Source organism: Antennarius striatus, chromosome 23 (assembly GCF_040054535.1).
Source record: "Antennarius striatus isolate MH-2024 chromosome 23, ASM4005453v1, whole genome shotgun sequence".
Taxonomy (NCBI): domain Eukaryota; kingdom Metazoa; phylum Chordata; class Actinopteri; order Lophiiformes; family Antennariidae; genus Antennarius; species Antennarius striatus.
The window spans coordinates 9755261-9772030 of NC_090798.1; the positions used below are offsets into that span (position 1 = coordinate 9755261).

General features: G+C 51.0%; 1 protein-coding gene across 4 annotated transcripts; it reads left to right on the forward strand.

Annotated features, from left to right (window-relative positions):
- Window positions 1-4524: 4524 nt before the first annotated feature.
- LOC137591010 (serine/threonine-protein kinase DCLK2-like) lies at window positions 4525-16750 on the forward strand. Of its 4 annotated transcripts, none has more exons than XM_068308864.1 (17): window positions 4525-4661; window positions 4887-5132; window positions 7591-8439; window positions 9056-9429; window positions 10260-10386; window positions 10517-10630; window positions 10705-10793; window positions 10900-10972; window positions 11038-11143; window positions 11552-11609; window positions 11973-12092; window positions 12184-12330; window positions 12463-12596; window positions 12669-12746; window positions 12864-12960; window positions 13059-13139; window positions 13218-16750. In XM_068308864.1, exons 3-17 carry the CDS (start codon window positions 8004-8006, stop codon window positions 13338-13340), a joined length of 2157 nt encoding a protein of 718 aa, XP_068164965.1. In that variant the 5' UTR covers window positions 4525-4661; window positions 4887-5132; window positions 7591-8003; the 3' UTR covers window positions 13341-16750. The 4 variants fall into 4 exon arrangements, with proteins under 4 accessions (XP_068164965.1, XP_068164964.1, XP_068164963.1 ...); XM_068308863.1 differs by having other exon boundaries at window positions 4531-4780; XM_068308862.1 differs by having other exon boundaries at window positions 4541-4661; window positions 4760-5132.
- The last annotated feature ends 20 nt before the right edge of the window (window positions 16751-16770 follow it).

The following is a 16770-nucleotide window of genomic DNA, read 5'->3' on the forward strand; positions in this document are numbered from 1 at the left end:
ACCCGAACCCAACCCAAACCTGACCCAAACCCAACCTAAACTTGATCCTAAACCTGACCCAAACCAAGCCTAATCCCGACCCAAATCCTACCCTAACCCAACCTAAACCCAACCTTAACCCAACTATAACCCAACCTAAACCTGACCCAAAAATTACTTCTGACAAAATCTGACAAAAACTTGAACGAAACCCAACCTGAACTTGACCTAAACCTGACCCTAAACCTGACCCAAACCCGATCCAAACCCAACCTGAACCTGAACTAAACCTGACCCAACCCTAAACCCCACCCAAACATTGAAAGGAACTCTTCTTTCAAATAAACAAAGAAAACATGGAATGATTTTGTGTTGTAACAAAAAATGACATATGGCTAGTTTACAGCCTCAGAAATTCATTATGGGTAGAAAAAATGACAAGTGTTGCATTCACTAATTCTGTGTGTGTGTGTGTGTGTGTGTGTGTGTGTGTGTGTGTGTGTGTGTGTGTGTGTGTGTGTGTGTGTGTGTGTGTGTGTGTGTGTGTGTGTGTGTGTGTGTGTGTGTGTGTGTGTGCAGCTGCTGGCAATGCGCTGGCCGTTTGCTGGCTGTGTGTTTGGTGTTTCTCTGTAAACTGTTTCTGTTCCTGCAGAAAACTTCAGTTGGCATCACTGTCCTCATACTGTGTGCTCTGAGTGTGGACAGGTAACACGCTGCATGCTAGGCTAGGCTAGGCTAGGCTAGGCTAGGCTAGGCAAGGTTGGGCTGGGCTAAGATAAGATCTTCATTTCCTTTCGGCTTTTCCCTTCAGGGGTCGCCACAGCAAGTCAATTGCCTTCATTCAACCCTTTCTTCTGCATCCTCTTCGCTCACACCAACTACCTTCGTGTCCTCTTTCACTACATCCACAAACCTCCTCTTTGGTCCTCCTCTAGGCCTCCTGCCTGGCAGTTCAAAACTCAACATCCTTCTACCAATATATTCACTATCTCTCCTCTGGACATGTCCAAACTATCTCAGTCTGGCCTCTCTGACCTTATCTCCAAAACCTCTAACATGTGGTGTACCTCTGATGTACTCATTCCTGATCCTATCCTTCCTGGTCACTCCCAAAGAGATCTCAGCATCTTCATCTCTGCTACCTCCAGCTCTGTCTCCTGTCTTTTCTTCAGTGACACTGTCTCTAGACCAAACAACTTTGCTGGTCTCACCACAGTTTTTTACGCCTTTCCTTTCATTTTAACTAAAACTCTTCTATCACACGTCACACCTGACCCTTTTTTACCCCCGTTCCATCCTGCCTGTTCACGCTTCTTCACCTCTTTTCCACACTCTCCATTGCTCTGGACTGTTGATCCAAAGTACTTAAAATCTTCTACCTTCTTGATCTCTTCTCCCTGTAACCTCACACTTCCACTTGGGTCCTTCTCATTTATACACATGTACTCTGTCTTACTGCAGCTAACCTTCCTTCCTCTCCTTTCCAGGACAAACCTCCACCTCTCTAGCTTCTCCTCCACCTGTTCCCTGCTCTCACTGCAGATCACAATGTCATCTGCAAACCTCATAGTCCATGGAGATTTTTGTCCAACTTCGTCTGTCAGCCTGTCCATCACCATAGCAACAAGAAGGGGCTCAGAGCTGATCCCTGATGCAGTCCCACCTCCACCTTGAACACCTCTGTCACACCTACAGCACACCTCACCACTGTCTTACAGTCCTCATACATGTCCTGCACCGCTCTAACACACTTCTCTGCCACTCCAGACTTCCTCATACAATACCACATGTAGAGGCAAGGATTTACTTCCTGTGTTTTCACTTGGGGTAGTGGGTGTGGCATGTATGTGTGGGTGTGTTTATGCATGACACTGACTGATTGATTGCCTGATGAATATCACCTGTGCTTCGCTGTGATTCTGTTTGCTTGGTACAGAGAGAGTGTGAGGTGTGGTGTCGATATTTCTGTTGACCGCAAAGAGTAAACTATTATCATCTAAATCTAGTCCAGTCATCTTCAATTTCACTGTTCTTCACTAAATGCAAATTAAATGTACACAACTGCAATGGTGCCTCGTGTTTTCTCCTTGGACTCGGCATGTCAGACAGAACCCCGCTCTTTCTCCTCTCAGTGACTAAATTTGGGCTTTGATAGTCACAACACCAGTTTCTCCCCGGGCACCCTGTCATAAGCTTTCTCCAGATCTACAAAAACACAATGCAGCTCCTTCTGGCCTTCTTCAAAGCAAATACTGCATCTGTAGTACTCTTTTCTGGCAAGAAACCATACTGCTGCTCGCAAATGCTCACTTCTGCACTTAGTCTAGCGTCAACTACTCTTTTCCATAACTTCATTGTATGACTCATCAGCTTTATTCTTCTGTAGCTGCCACAACTCTGCACATCTACCTTGTTCTTAAAAATGGGTACCAGCACACTTCTCCATTCCTCAGGCATCTTCTCACTATCTAAGTAGTCAGAAACTCTGTCACCTCTCCGAGACACTTCCATACCTACACAGGTATATCATCAGGATCAAGTGCCTTTCTACTCTTCATCCTCTTCAATGCCCGACTCACTTCATCCTGACTAATCTTTGCTACTTCCTGGTCTACAACAGCCATCTCTTTTAGTCTTTGTTCTCACTCATTTTCATCATTCATCAACTCTTCAAAGTACTCTTTCCATCTTTCCATCACACTACTGGCACCTGTCAATAGACTTCCAACCCTATCCTTAATCACCCTAACCTGCTGCACGTCCTTCTCATCTCTGTCTCGCCAACCTCTATTGATCAGTCTCCCCCTCCTTACTGTCCAACCTAGCATACAAGTCATCATAAGCCCCTTCTGAAGAAAAGCAGCAAAAAAAATTATATAGTAAGGCAAGGCGAGCGGAAAACAAATGAATGGCTGTAGTGTGCTGTTACTTCTTCTACGGCCGAAGAAGAAGACTCCTTGGCCGAATCCTTGGGATCACCAGCTCCGCTACCAATGAGGCACGACGGCATTGTGTCTCACGTAGTGCCTTGTCCCAGCGGTTTAAGGAACGCTCGACTCAAAGACGTTACTCATGCAGTTGTTGACAAAAAAAACACTGTACATTATATACATTAGCTAAATTCTGGAAATTTAGTTCATGGAGCAAAAGAATTACTGTCTCACTGTGTAGCATGCCAGCACAACTAGTCGAACCTTTGCGCAATCCACGGTAAGCCTCAGCTGGCTGGTGCCTCACTGCAGGTCTCTTCTCCATATGTCAGCGGTAAATGTGAAAATTCAGCGATTTTGAGTAAAAATAACCCAAAATTGGTGATGTTGAATATAAAAATAACTTTATTACACGCATCACTGGATAAATATAACCATTTAATTTATTTCTTCCATTTTTCCTTTTTTTCTCCATTCTCCCCTGACCGGACATCACTGCTACCTTTCCACCTGGTCTCCTGGACACACAGTATATCTACCTTCTTCTTCTGCATCATGTCAACCAACTCTCTACCTTTTCCTGTCATAGTTCCAACATTCAATGTCCCTACTCTCAGTCCTATTCTCTTGATGTTCCTCTTCTCACTCCTTCTACGAACACATTTTCCTCTTCTCCTTCTTCGACCAAAAGTAGTCCAATTTCCACCGGCACCCTGTTGGTGAACAGCAGTGATGGCGGTTATTGTTAACCCGGGCCTCGACTGATCCGGTATGCAAGTCATAGATTTGATTCACATGTCAGATTTGGCAAAAGTTTTACGTCGGATGCCCTTCCTGACATAACCCTCTGTATTTATCCGGGCTTGGGACCAGTGAAATAAACCAGTGGCTTGTGCCCTCTTGGGGCTACATTAAGATAAGATGCAAATTTAAATAGCATAAAAAAAGAAACTAGTTTAAAGCCTGTGTAACCTTGACTTTTGACCCTGTGGAGGTACCGTGCGGTGGCGTCCTGGTTGCGGGTGAGAGGCACGGGCGTTCCCACGGTAACGACAGTGGGGATTGTGCTGATCTGGCTGCTGTCAGCGGCGCTGGCAGTCCCAGAGGCCGTGGGCTTTGACATAGTCACCTTCAACTACAGGGACGCCAACATCACCACCTGCATGCTGCAGCCACGCTCACCCTTCATGATGGTGAGGGCTTCCTGTTGGCATGGCAACGGGGGAGGGGATTCAAGGGGTCATAGTAACAGCTGTGGACTCTGGTCCCGGATCAGGGCTGGACATCACTTCCTGTTTACGTGTGTGGGCCTGCAGTAAACACAGCTGCTATCAGAGCCTCCCGTGGGCATGTTTGACCCATGGGCGTGTCTAACCATGGTTCCTCCCCTCATCCCAGTTCTACAGAGACATGAAGGACTGGTGGCTGTTCGGATTCTACTTCTGTGCTCCCCTGCTGTGCTCCATCATCTTCCATGGCCTGATGACGTGTGAGACTCTGCGCCACCAGACAGGAAGTCTGTAGATGGCACGGAACGACCACCTCAAGCAGGTAAGGGTGGGGCTCGAGATGGTGGTTGGGGCTAGTTGTGACGCAAATAACGGCTAACGTGTCACAGCGCAGGGAAGTGGCCAAAGCCGTGTTCTACCTGGTGACTGTCTTCGCCCTGTGCTGGTTCCCACTGCACCTGAGCCACCTGCTGAAGAGGACCACCTACAGGTCACATGACGTGCAACACTGCCAGCTGCTCAAGTAGGTGCTCCCGCCACCGCCGCTGCACTTCTCTTCTTCTGTGGAGGCAGACTCCTGACACCACCGCCTCCAAACAACCACACCCACTTCCTGTTTAGCTTCAGCCAACATCATTGACGGTTCGCACCCTTCCTGTAGCTTACTGTTGGTCCTGGACTACTTCAGCATCAACATGGCGACCGTTAACTCCTGCATCAATCCCATAATCCTCTGCTTCGTCTCTAGGAAATTCAGGAACTGCTTCAAGGTGAAGAATATATAGCGTGCTGGAATGGGTGGATGCTTTTGGTGACATCACAGTGATGTCACAGTGACGACATTGGTTTAACCAAACCCCTCCCCCTCCAGTCCTGCCTGTGCTGCTGGTATTCTGGATCTCTGTCCAACATCATGACGCCCCTCCAGCAGTCAGCAGTACAACCACTGAGGGAGGGGGGACAGGGAGTGGAGGATGGTGGACAGACGATTAAGGTATTTTCTTATATTCATTTCATGTTTCCTGTTTAAAATTCGATGACATCATCAAACAGCGGATGCTTGATGACATCACTGAGCTGATGACGCTAGCGCAGCATATACTAGCATTAGCTTCAACACACACGGAGCGTCTCTTTCTGAGAACTCAGCAACTTGCTAATGATTAGCTCGCAGTCACGTGACCGGTGTGCTGTTTCCAGGAAGTAGTCCAGGTCAGGGGCGGTATGGGGTGGGGCAGGGCGTTCTGCTGCCCCCTGCTGGAGGTACACATCCCTGTCGGCAGGTTTCCGGCTCCAGGATGACATTACAGCCGTTCACCAGCCGCCCGCTGTTTATTGGACATGTTTAGAAATAAATATTCTCCTCTGATGTCTGTGACCTCATGTTTGTTTGTTTGTTTTAGTTGAAACATGTGAACTCATTTCACTGGCATTAAAGTAAATGAACAGTTGCGTCTGATAACATCACCAGCGGAACTACCAGTACAGAGTGAAACAGATCCTCATCTTCCGGTCCGTGTTTCGGTTGATTCGGTGATAAACAATTGATCAGTAAATCAAACGATTATCCCGATGAAACGTCATCAGTGACGTCGGGACAGAGCCGATCGGGAGCGAGTCACCTGACTGAGATGCTGGTCCATGACGTCACCCTGACGGAGCAGCGCCCTGAAGTCCTGCCTGAGCAGCAGATCAATGACAGATCTGTGATTGATCGCTGGAGCGATCAGCTGGTGACCGGAGGAGACACTGGGGGAGAACTAACGAGTCATCACGACCAGTGGAGGAAAATTGGCCCTTGGCCCCGGCCCCACAGCCCCCAGCACCGGCCCCACAGCCCCCAGCACCGGCCCAAAGGCCAATCTGGCGCTGCTGCCAAACAAGCAAGCAAACAAAGTGCTTACTGTCTAGGGCTCCGCCCTGGGTCATGCCCCCACCCTTCCACCTTGCCCCTGCAGCCCAACCTCCCCCACTCACATCAACCGCGTACAGCGAAGGACCACCCCCCAAGGCGGGAGATCAATCATTCATTCATTCATTCATTCATTCATTCATCTTCCGAACTGCTTTATCCGCCGTAGCGGGTCACGGGGAGCTGGAGCCTATCTCAGCTGGCATAGGGCGTGAGGCGGGGGAAACTCCGGGCGCGATACCGGTGAGCCTCGGCGCCACACAAAGACAGACAACCATGCACGCACACACAATACGGGAAATTTGGAATGGCCAATTAAGCTGAAGCGCATGTTTTTGGAGGTGGGAGGAAGCCAGAGAACCTGGAGAGAACCCACCCAGACACGGGGAGAACATGCAAACTCCCGCAAAGAGCGGGACTCAAACCGGGAATCACATTGCTGTGCAGAAACAGCGCTACCCACTGCGTCACCTTGCCGCCCGGCGGGAAATCGCCAGTCAGAAAGACACAACTGTGAGGAAGTCCATATTTGGTCTGTTAATGTAATATTGATGAATGTGGCTGAGGAGGGGCGTGGCCTTGAATGTCACAGGACACTGAGGACAGGCGGGGTCCAGTTAATAACCAATGATCACATGACCCCAGACATAGCAGCAGGCTCACAGCCTCGGCCAGTCAGGTGAGGTGATGTCACATGATGAAATGATCACAGCGTGCGGTTAGTCGCCCCCGCTTCGGCGCCCCCTGCTGCTGTGGAGGTGACACACCATCTGTCTCTTTGTTGTGTTTGTTAATTGTTAGTAAACATTTTTCCTGGGGGGCGGTGCCCGACTTCCGTAGCTCCTCCCCGTTGGTTTGGGTTCTGCTGGTCCTGTGGATCACGTGATCTACACACCAACTCTTGTTTGGCTCTTTGAGAGCCAAACAAAGAGCGATGGGGGGTGAGGGGGGCGGCGAGGGGGCGGCGAGGGAGGGGGGGGCGTTCCGCACGTACAGCCGCCTCCGGGAGGGCGGGGTGAGGCTCAGCCGGTCTCCTCTCTGCTGCAGCGGCCATGCTGCCGTCCGCCGTCTGATTCGGTGCATCCGCCGGTGCCACCTGCCGCCGCCGCATCTCTGCATCCCGGACCGGTCGACCGGATCGGACCGGATCGGAACTGGGTCGTAACGGTGTGTGTGTGTGAACCGTCTACAGCTGCGCGATCCACCGGGACACGGCACCGGGCGGAGGAGAAGCCTCCGCGGCAGAAACCGGTTTGACGGATCGGTAGGTGTTTCCGTGACCGGACTCGTTTCTCTCACAGGTTCTGCGTCCGCTTCCGGAGAGGTTCGGCTCGCGATCACAGCCGGTTCAGATCGACACCGACGACCGATGGAGACCTTGCGTGCGTGCGTGTGGTCAGAAGGAGGCTCCGGATTCAATTGGGGTCCACAGCACCAGGATGGAGGGACCTCCAGGGCCCCGCATCAGGTCTAGACCTGGTTCTGGTCACGTGACCTGCACCGGGTTTCTTCATCGCTCTTCCTCCTCTCTCCTCTGCAGGACGAATGCACAGGTCAGAACCACCGTCACACCAGAACCACCAACGAGCGGGTCCGACCTGGGCCCTGGGCTTGAAGGGGCGCGGTTCTACCATGTGCTCGGTCTGGATCACATGCACTGCAGACGGTTTCCAGGACGACCACATGGAAGCTGATTGGCTGGATCATGAAGCGGGTCGGTCTGAGCTGTGACTTCACGGATCCGGATCCAAACGTGGTTTAAATCCTTGTTCTGACCTGGGTTACCAGAACCAGACCCAGTCCAGTGTCTGGACCACATGACGGTAAGCGGGACCCTCGCAGGGCGCCCAGAACTTTAAGGGGAGTCCCACTAGATTCCTGTTCCCACAAACCAGTCCCAGCTGGACCGTACAGATCCTGGTTCCGGCGCCGTGACCCGGGTCCCAGCGGATCATGTCCCTGAGCAAGAACCTGGAGCTGGAGCACTTTGATGAGCGGGAGAAAGCCCGCCGGGGGCGCCCCGCCCGCCCCAAGAGGGACGACTCAATGTCCAGCGCTGGCGGGGGTGGGTCGGGGCCCAGCTCCAGGGGCAGCAGCCTGGTCCCGAGCCCCGCCCACAGCACCAACTGCAGCTACTACCGGACCCGGACCCTCCAGGCCCTAAGCTCAGAGAGGAAGGCCAAGAAGGTGCGCTTCTACCGGAACGGGGACCGCTGCTTCAAGGGGCTGGCCTACGCCGTGTCGGCTGACCGCTTCCGCTCCTACGACGCCCTGCTGGGGGCGCTAACGCGATCGCTGGCCGACAACCTGCACCTGCCCCAAGGCGTGAGAACCATCTACACGCTGGACGGCAGCAGGAAGATCAGCAGCATGGACGAGCTGGTGGAAGGTAAGGTCAAGCCCCGCCCCCTCAGCCGCCATCATCGCGCGAGTGTAGGCTAGGCTAGGCTAACTGTCTTCTAGCTTCAGCAAAAAGATGTCTCTGTAAGGAGCTGCAGCTTTTATTACCACAACCTGTTTGTTTGTTTGTCAAAATACTTAAAACCTCCTGAACTTTGGTTCAGCTGTGGAGGCGGGGCTTTAGGAGACGCCTCGTGTCGTTAGGACGCGTCAAATAAAACCTTCACCCATTGCCCAATCAGAAATCGTCACTCTCCCTACCCGGCCTCCATTGGTCCCCAATGGAACTCAAACCGTCAACCTGAGCCAATGAGAGATGAACCCTCCCCCCCATCGCTTACCAGTATTGATGACTGTCTGTTTGTCGATGCTAATGAGCATTAGCAACAGGAAGCTCCTCAACCGTAGACAGCTGGCGTGCTTCGGGGGGGAGGCGGAGCCTTCCTCCGTCGGATGACTGCCAGATGTCGGATGCTTCATCCTTCGCTCCATCCTGTTGTTTTTCCCTCCATCACTCGTTCATGACCTCAGAACGACAGGGAGTTAAAGCTCCTGTCATGGACCCAGCTCCCCTTTAACCTTTGAACTTCGACCTCTCTCCTCAGGTGAGTGCTATGTCTGCGCCTCCAATGAGCCCTACAAGAAGGTCGACTACACCAAGACTGCCACCCCCAGCTGGAAGCCCGGGGCAGCCGGCAATTCTGCCTCTTCTAGTTCCGGCCGGCCCGCCACGGCGTCCACAGGGGTGTCGGTGGGCTCCGCCTCCAGGGAGCGCCCTGAGTGCCGGGAGGACAGGGATTTCATCAAACCCAAGCTGGTGACGGTGATCCGCAGCGGCGTGAAGCCGCGGAAGGCGGTGCGGATCCTGCTGAACAGGAAGACGGCACACTCCTTCCATCAGGTGCTCGCTGACATCACCGACGCCATCAAGCTGGACTCCGGGGCAGTGAAGAGGCTCTACACGCTGGACGGAAAGCAGGTGGCCCCACCCCTCCTCTGATATCACACACACACACACACACACATACACACACTCGATTTCCTTCTCTGAGGCCCCCTGAACGCAGAACGCCGGCTTTTATTCTGAAGGTGCGACGTAAGGGAGGCTTTTATTGTGACGGGTCCTTTCTTTTCAGACTTTCTCTGAACAGAACCGGGACCTTTCAGTTTGTGCAGCAGCAAACACACAAACACACACACACACGAGACTCTCGTGGCCATGGCAACCTGCCATCCAGTAATAATCCCTCCCTGGCGCTCACACATACAAGTTGAGGGAGTGATGGAGTGACAAGAGAAGGAAGAAAGACAAGAATGGAGGGGAGGGAGGTGGAGGGGAGGGGGGGCCCTACCATCTGAACTTTAGTCACATCTCTTCAGTTGTAAGGGAGACTCTGACGAGGAGATAAAATGCCAGACTATGCTAGTTAATTTAGCATATTGCTAAGAACCATGGGAAACCTAACAGCAGACCCTTAAACAGGAAATGACTGCTGAAGGAATGCTCCAAAAAACAGGAAGTCAGACATGGATTTGGTGAGACAGATAGACAGACAGACAGACAGACAGGCAGACAGACAGGTGGAGACAAACAGACAGAAAGATAGATAGACAGATGAAAACTGTCTCTCCACCCATCTGTCTCCTCCCTCCAGTGTCAATCCAGGACATCAGAATGAACGGCTGGATTTTAATCCAAACTGTCCTCAGAGTGATTCCAATATGACCAGCTGTCATCACTGAGTGTGTGTGTGTGTGTGTGTGTGTGTGTGTGTGTGTGTGTGTGTGTGTGTGTGTCTGTGTGTGCAGCTTACCTGTCTGCAGGACTTCTTCGGGGATGATGACGTGTTCATGGCCTGTGGGCCGGAGAAATTTCGTTACGCGCAGGACGACTTCGTGTTAACACACAGCAGCAAGACGCCAGCGTTTGTTAGCGGTGGGTCACACACACACACACACACACACACACACACACACACACACACACACACACACACACACACACACACAAAATCAATAGTATTGGTGCTTTTAATGGAATTGATTCTTTTTCTCTCTCTCTGTAGAGTGCAAACTCAAAGCTCGGTCATCTGCACCCCCCAAAGCGATGAAACCCCCGAGCAGCCTCTCTTCCAGGCCGGCCCCTAAGGGCCCATCCAGGACCAAGTCTCCGGGTCCAGGTGAGGAGAGACCGGTGCTCCTAAACACCCCGTGTCTTGACCAATCAGAAGGCTCATTTCTGTTTTGGGTGCAGCCAATGAGACGCCAGGATTGCAATCAGCTGGACGGTCCAACAGGTGTAGCCCCTCCCCCACCAGTCCCGGGACACGGCGCAGCTTCAAGGTGATTGGGTGGGACGGCAACCCGGCGGCGCTACCAGTTAGCATGTAGCTGACAGTTAGCATCGGCGTTGGCCGTTAGCCTTTGTTCAATGTGGTTCTGTGTCCAGATGTCGCCGCGCCGGGGTTCCTCCACTGACGTGAATGGAGAGGCGGAGCCACCTGATGACATCACAGCTGAAGGTGTGGCTTCTGTCTGATTTTAAACGATGCATCCGTTTGAAAGACTAAACTTGCTCTCCTCACAGAGAACGGGAACCAATCGGTTTCCTCCGCCCTCATCAATGACAAGTACCAGGTGGGGAAAGTGATTGGAGATGGGAACTTCGCCGTGGTGAAGGAGTGCGTGGAGAGGTGAGAGGCGGGGCAAATCACACAAGAAGTGAGGAGGCAGGGCTAATCATGGGAAACACTTCCTGTAAACATTCAAACCATGAAGTGAATCCAGGCGTTAACATTCAACTTTATCCTAAACTACATTTAGCCCAGGAATTTTTTTAAAACTGAGTTTTAAACATCATGTTTGTAAACAGTTCTCCTCAGATTGTAAAATTTACTGGAAGATTTTTGAGTAAAAAAAAAAAAAAGATTCTGTCAGACTGGGGATTGGCTTCAGCAACCCCCGTAATCCGCGATATAAAAAGAAGGAAATAAGATGTAATGTAAAAATGTAAACAAAAACAAGAAAACAGCAACAGACAGATTTTGATTTATTTATTTAAATAATTGATCTAAAGTCAGATGGATGTGTATGATCAACAGAACAACGGGAAACGAGTTTGCCCTGAAGATCATCGACAAGGCTCGCTGCTGCGGGAAGGTAACGCCCAAAAGTCCAGGTCCACACAGTGAAACAGTCCATGTTCACGCAGTGAAACAGTCCAGGTCCACATAGTGAATCAGTCCAGGTTAACACATTGAAACACTCCAGGTCCACACAGTGAAGCAGTCCAGGTTCACACAATGAAACAGTCCAGGTCTACACAGTGATGCATGCTAGGTGTTAAATTGTGTTGCTTGGTAACCAGCAGTGACATTTTGTCAGTAAATCATTAAACTGTAGATGACATCAAATGTTTACCAGTAAGCATTTTAAATCCAACCAGTGAACCAGAAAGAAAATCTGACCTGTTGTCAGTGAACACCTAACGTACACCTGCGCCCCCTTCACCTGTGTGCACAGGAGCACCTGATTGAGAATGAGGTGGCGGTGCTGCGGCGGGTTCGGCATCCCAGCATCATCCAGCTGGTGGAGGTGGACGAGACACCGAGTCAGCTGTTCCTGGTGATGGAGCTGGTCAAGGTGGGTCGTCTCCACTTTTCGTCCTCCACCTGTCGTCCTCCTCTTACGTCCTCCTCCTGTTGTTCTGTTTTCACCTGTCTGTCTCTTCCAGGGTGGAGACCTGTTCGACGCCATCACCTGCTCCACTAAGTACAGCGAGCACGATGCCAGCGCCATGGTGTTCAACCTGGCCGGCGCCATCAAGTACCTTCACCGCATGAACATTGTCCACCGCGACATCAAGCCCGAGAACCTGCTGGTACGCACACGCTAGCCAGCTAGCTGGCCAGCTAACTAGTGATAGCTGAAATCATGACTTGCTATCAAAAGGACACATTTCCACTTCCACTGCCGTCATGCTAACTGTTGGTCACGCGTTCCGTGTTCTCAGGTGTGCGAGTATCCGGACGGAACCAAGTCTCTGAAGCTGGGCGACTTTGGTTTGGCGACCGTGGTGGAGGGACCGCTGTACACTGTGTGTGGCACGCCCACTTATGTCGCCCCAGAGATTATCGCCGAGACTGGGTGAGGGAGAGACGGGCCTCGCTAGGGGGTCATAGGCGACAGAGGTGTGACTGATATGTGTTTGTTTTGTAGGTATGGTCTGAAGGTGGACATCTGGGCGGCCGGAGTCATCGCATACATCCTACTGTGTGGATTCCCCCCCTTCAGAAGGTAGGACCCTGCCCCGCCCAGCAACTCCCCCTGCTGGAGGAATCACCCAGCCAATCAAAATGCAGCTGTACATAAATAGAGGTAACTAATTATGGGCGCATCTCATCCTGTCCTCAGTGAGAACAACGTCCAGGAGGAGCTGTTCGAGCAAATCCTCAGGGGAAAGCTGGAGTTCCCGTCCCCGGACTGGGACGCTATCGGCCTGCCAGCCAAGGTACCGGTTCTGAGGGTCGTTCTACTTGGTGCGGAGCTCCTGTACACCATGAATCCAAGTGTTAGCATGCTACTAACAGTCACATGACCTGTTCTCAGATGCTGATTAGTCAGATGCTGCAGGTGAACGTGGATGCCCGGTTCACGGCAGAGGAGGTCCTTGCCCACCCCTGGGTGATGGTGAGAGGAACCCCCATGTAATCAGATTACTGCTTGTGTGTGTTTGCGTGTTAACGTGCTGTCGGTTGGTGTGTCCAGGACGAGGCTCCTGTGGACTCCAACACCGTGACCACCGAAGACCAGGCCAGTGGAGACACCCTGGAACCAGAGCCTAGATCCCCGGGACTGGAAACCAAACAGATTCCCTCACCTCTGGTCTAGAACCAGAGACCAGTTCCCCTTCATCTGGTCTAGAACCAGACACCAGTTCCCCTTCCTCTGGTCGAGAACCAGAATTTAGTTCCCCTTCCTCTGGTCTACAACCAGAAACCAGTTCCCCTTCCTCTGGTCTAGAACCGGATACCAGTTTACCTTCTTCTGGTCTAGAACCAGAAACCAGTTCCCCTTCCTCTGGTCCAAGTCCTGCTTAAGTTCTATGTGCAGTTTAAGCCAAACAAAAAGAATCATCAGGTTCAGCAGACAACCATTTGGACCTCCTGGCCACCAAAGGACTTCTCTAAAGCTAGGAAGCATCACATTTGATTGAGTGGAAACCCAACATGCACTCCTGGAACTAGTTCTGAACACGTTCCATTCCATTGCTGATGCTCCCTGGTCAAGCATCTAAACCCTGAGCAGCTTGTCTGAACTCCAGTCGAGACTCCAACCAGTTAGAAAGATTCCATTTACCTACCTGCAGCACCTCCAACCATCACATGAACATCATGGACTCTGGTCCCCAGACCCAGTTCCATTAAACGGTACCTGAACAACTCACTGCACTGTCTGTGTTGCGTCCCTTCTGGTCTACAGAATAGTTGGGTTCCAGGTGATAATTATAACCTGGAACCCAACAACTTCTCTCAGATGTGGACTAGGATCAATCTGGAAGTTGTTCCAGCAGGTGTGGAACAACAGGTCTGGAACAACTTCCTGTTTCCCTCAGCAAAGTTCCCTGAATCTGAGTCCACAGTAAATCTGGTTTAACCTGCTGGAACCGAGTTCAACTGGTTCCCTCACCTGGTTGCTTCTGCCCTGCTGGTCTTCAAACAAGTCCAGGTTCATCTCCAGGAACAGGATCCATCACTTTTGGCCCTCATGTCTGGTCTAGACCAGCACCTGTTCTCCTGAATCAGCTCATTAAAGCTGTATGAGGTGTCCATTTAGTTCTGGCGGTGAGGACTAATGGGAGTAATGGGACTGGACCATTTCCTGTGGTCGGAGGGGGGACTGGAGGCTCTGGCCAGGCTTTTAACCAAACAACAAGGACAAACTACCCTACATGTGGTTCAGGGATTTCTTTCTTGAAGTTCCAGGATGTCTTCCATGTCTTCCAGGACACGCCCACTGTTCCTGCCTTCACCACGCAGCTGAGATCTGGGCCAAACTGGGTCGTCTTTGTACCCTGGATCCAACCTCCCTCCTTTGGATGGTCTCCTCTGTCCAGACCGTCAGTTGTAGAGACGGATCAGGCTTTTCCTAGATCCTGATCCAGCTTTACAACAAAATCCTTAACCAGAACCCAGTTCTGTGGTGATGGATCCACCCTGACCCACCAGGACCCACTGTGTCAAACCTTTGAGGTGTCTACCTTCTACCTTGTCTGAGATATAGTCCAGGTCCCATGTTGCAGACTGGACTTGGATACCCAGGCCTCCAGAGGGGGACATGTAAATACTGTAAATGTGTGTTATTGTTGTTGTTGAGTGTCAGTGATGAAGTAGGGCAACAGTAGCAGTTTGAAAAGTCAATGAGAAACATCTTTGACACGCCAGAACCAGAATCTTAGAACCCACTCCGGTGAGAAGAAACCAAAACCTTAAGTTCTGAACCAGAACCCTAACCCAGTCCTCTACTGAACCAGGCCTGAACCCGGGCCTTAACCCAGTCCAGTACTGAACCTGGACCTGAACCCAGGCACAAGCCTCTACTGAACCCAGATCCTAGCCCAGTCCTCTACTGAAACAGGCCTGAACTCGGACCCTAACCCAGGCCTCTACTGAACCTGAACCCTAACCCAGTCGTCTACTTAACCGGGCCTGAACCCGGATCCTAATCCAGGGCTTTACTGAACCTGGACCCTGACACAGTCCTCCACTGAACTAGACCTGAACCCAGACCCAGGCCTCTACTGAACCCGGACCCTAACCCAGGCCACTACTGAACCGGCCCTGAACCAGAACCCTCTGGTTCCATCAGATCATCTCTTCTGAGACACTACAGAAAATGCTGAAAAACATCTGGAATCATCAGAAATGAGGATTCTGATTGACTAATGAGAGAGATCAATGGACCTAATCACCAGTGGGCGGGGCATCGCTCATTATTTGGTCATGTGTCTGTGAGCTGTGACATCATCAGTCCTAGCCCTCCTCCCATCCATCATTCTGTCTGTTATCAACCAGTGGCGTGAGGTGTTTGTGTAAATAAGCGTGAGACACTTTGAGACTTGAACAGAACCGATGCAGTGTCATGACCTTACCGTGACCTTTGAATTTTTCCATTGCCTTGACCTTTGGCCAGAGCCGCTGATCAAAAGCTGGGTGCTGATTTTCTGTGGAGGCCTTCTGATTTGACGACAGAAGTCACATGACTGCCACCTGAGCTAGCAGTTTATCTGAAGCAGCTGTGGTTAACATTAGCATCTTTACAGGAGCTGTAGCTAGCATTAGCATCTTTACAGCAGCTGTAGCTAACATTAACACATCTACAGCGACTGTAGCTAACGTTAGCACATCTACAGCAGATGTACCTAATGTAAGCACATGTAACTAAACATGTGGAGACAGCCTCTAGCTCACCAGCCGCTCTGAGGCAACAGCCAAACTTTTGATCAGCAGCTTGACCTTTGACCTTCTCTGCCTGGAACAAACCTGTCGTCTTAATTCTTTTCTTTATATTGAACCAATAGGAGCCTTCTGTCCCAGCTGTTAGCAGTGCCGCCCCTACTGAGCCATGCCTCCTGGTCCTTCAGAGGACAGGTGTCTCATGACACCCCTGACCCTTCTCCTGTCATCCTTCATGGCTCCTCCTCCTCTCCCTTCCTCATGGCTCCTCCTTTCTCTCCATTGCTCTGCCCCACCCTCCTTCATAACTCCTCCTCCTGTCCCTGATGGACTGACCAGTGGGCGGAGCCTGACTCAGGAGGCAGTGTTTGTTGCCATGGTTTCTCACTTCAACAGGAACAAATGTTTTGTGATTATCAAACAAAGGGAGCCAATGACAGATCAATGCTTTCTCTGCTGAAGATCAGCTGACTCCTCCTCCTCACCTGAGGTCACCTGATCCACCTGGGTGGAGTCATAAAAGCTGCTTTCAACTGTAAAATAAAATTCAACGCTTTGACGTTATGCTGACCTCCAGACTCCGCCTACCTTCTGGATGAAACTGTCCATTGATCGCTTCTGAAAGCTGATCAAACATCTTGTTTGCTGGAGGATCAGCTGACAGGAAGTAAAATATAAAATTAAATATAACGATCAATTTCCTATACCTGATTGGTATTGATACAATCAGACTGTTCAGCCAAAAACACATAAACCACCTGTTGTCAGTGAAGGTCACCTGAAGGTCAGTTCTTGTTGATTATTGATCACTGTAGGAGGAATCAATCAGGATGAAGTGTTTCTGATTGAAACAATGAATAAAGAAA

What these genes read in the sequence shown, in the direction of transcription:
- LOC137591010 (XM_068308864.1), top strand. Translation starts at nt 8,004, where the DNA reads ATGTCCCTGAGCAAGAACCTGGAGCTGGAGCACTTTGATGAGCGGGAG. An exon ending in TCAAGCCCGAGAACCTGCTG is followed by an intron (nt 12,331 to 12,462) that starts GTACGCACACGC and finishes CCGTGTTCTCAG; the next exon opens with GTGTGCGAGTATCCGGACGG. An exon ending in GGATTCCCCCCCTTCAGAAG is followed by an intron (nt 12,747 to 12,863) that starts GTAGGACCCTGC and finishes TCCTGTCCTCAG; the next exon opens with TGAGAACAACGTCCAGGAGG.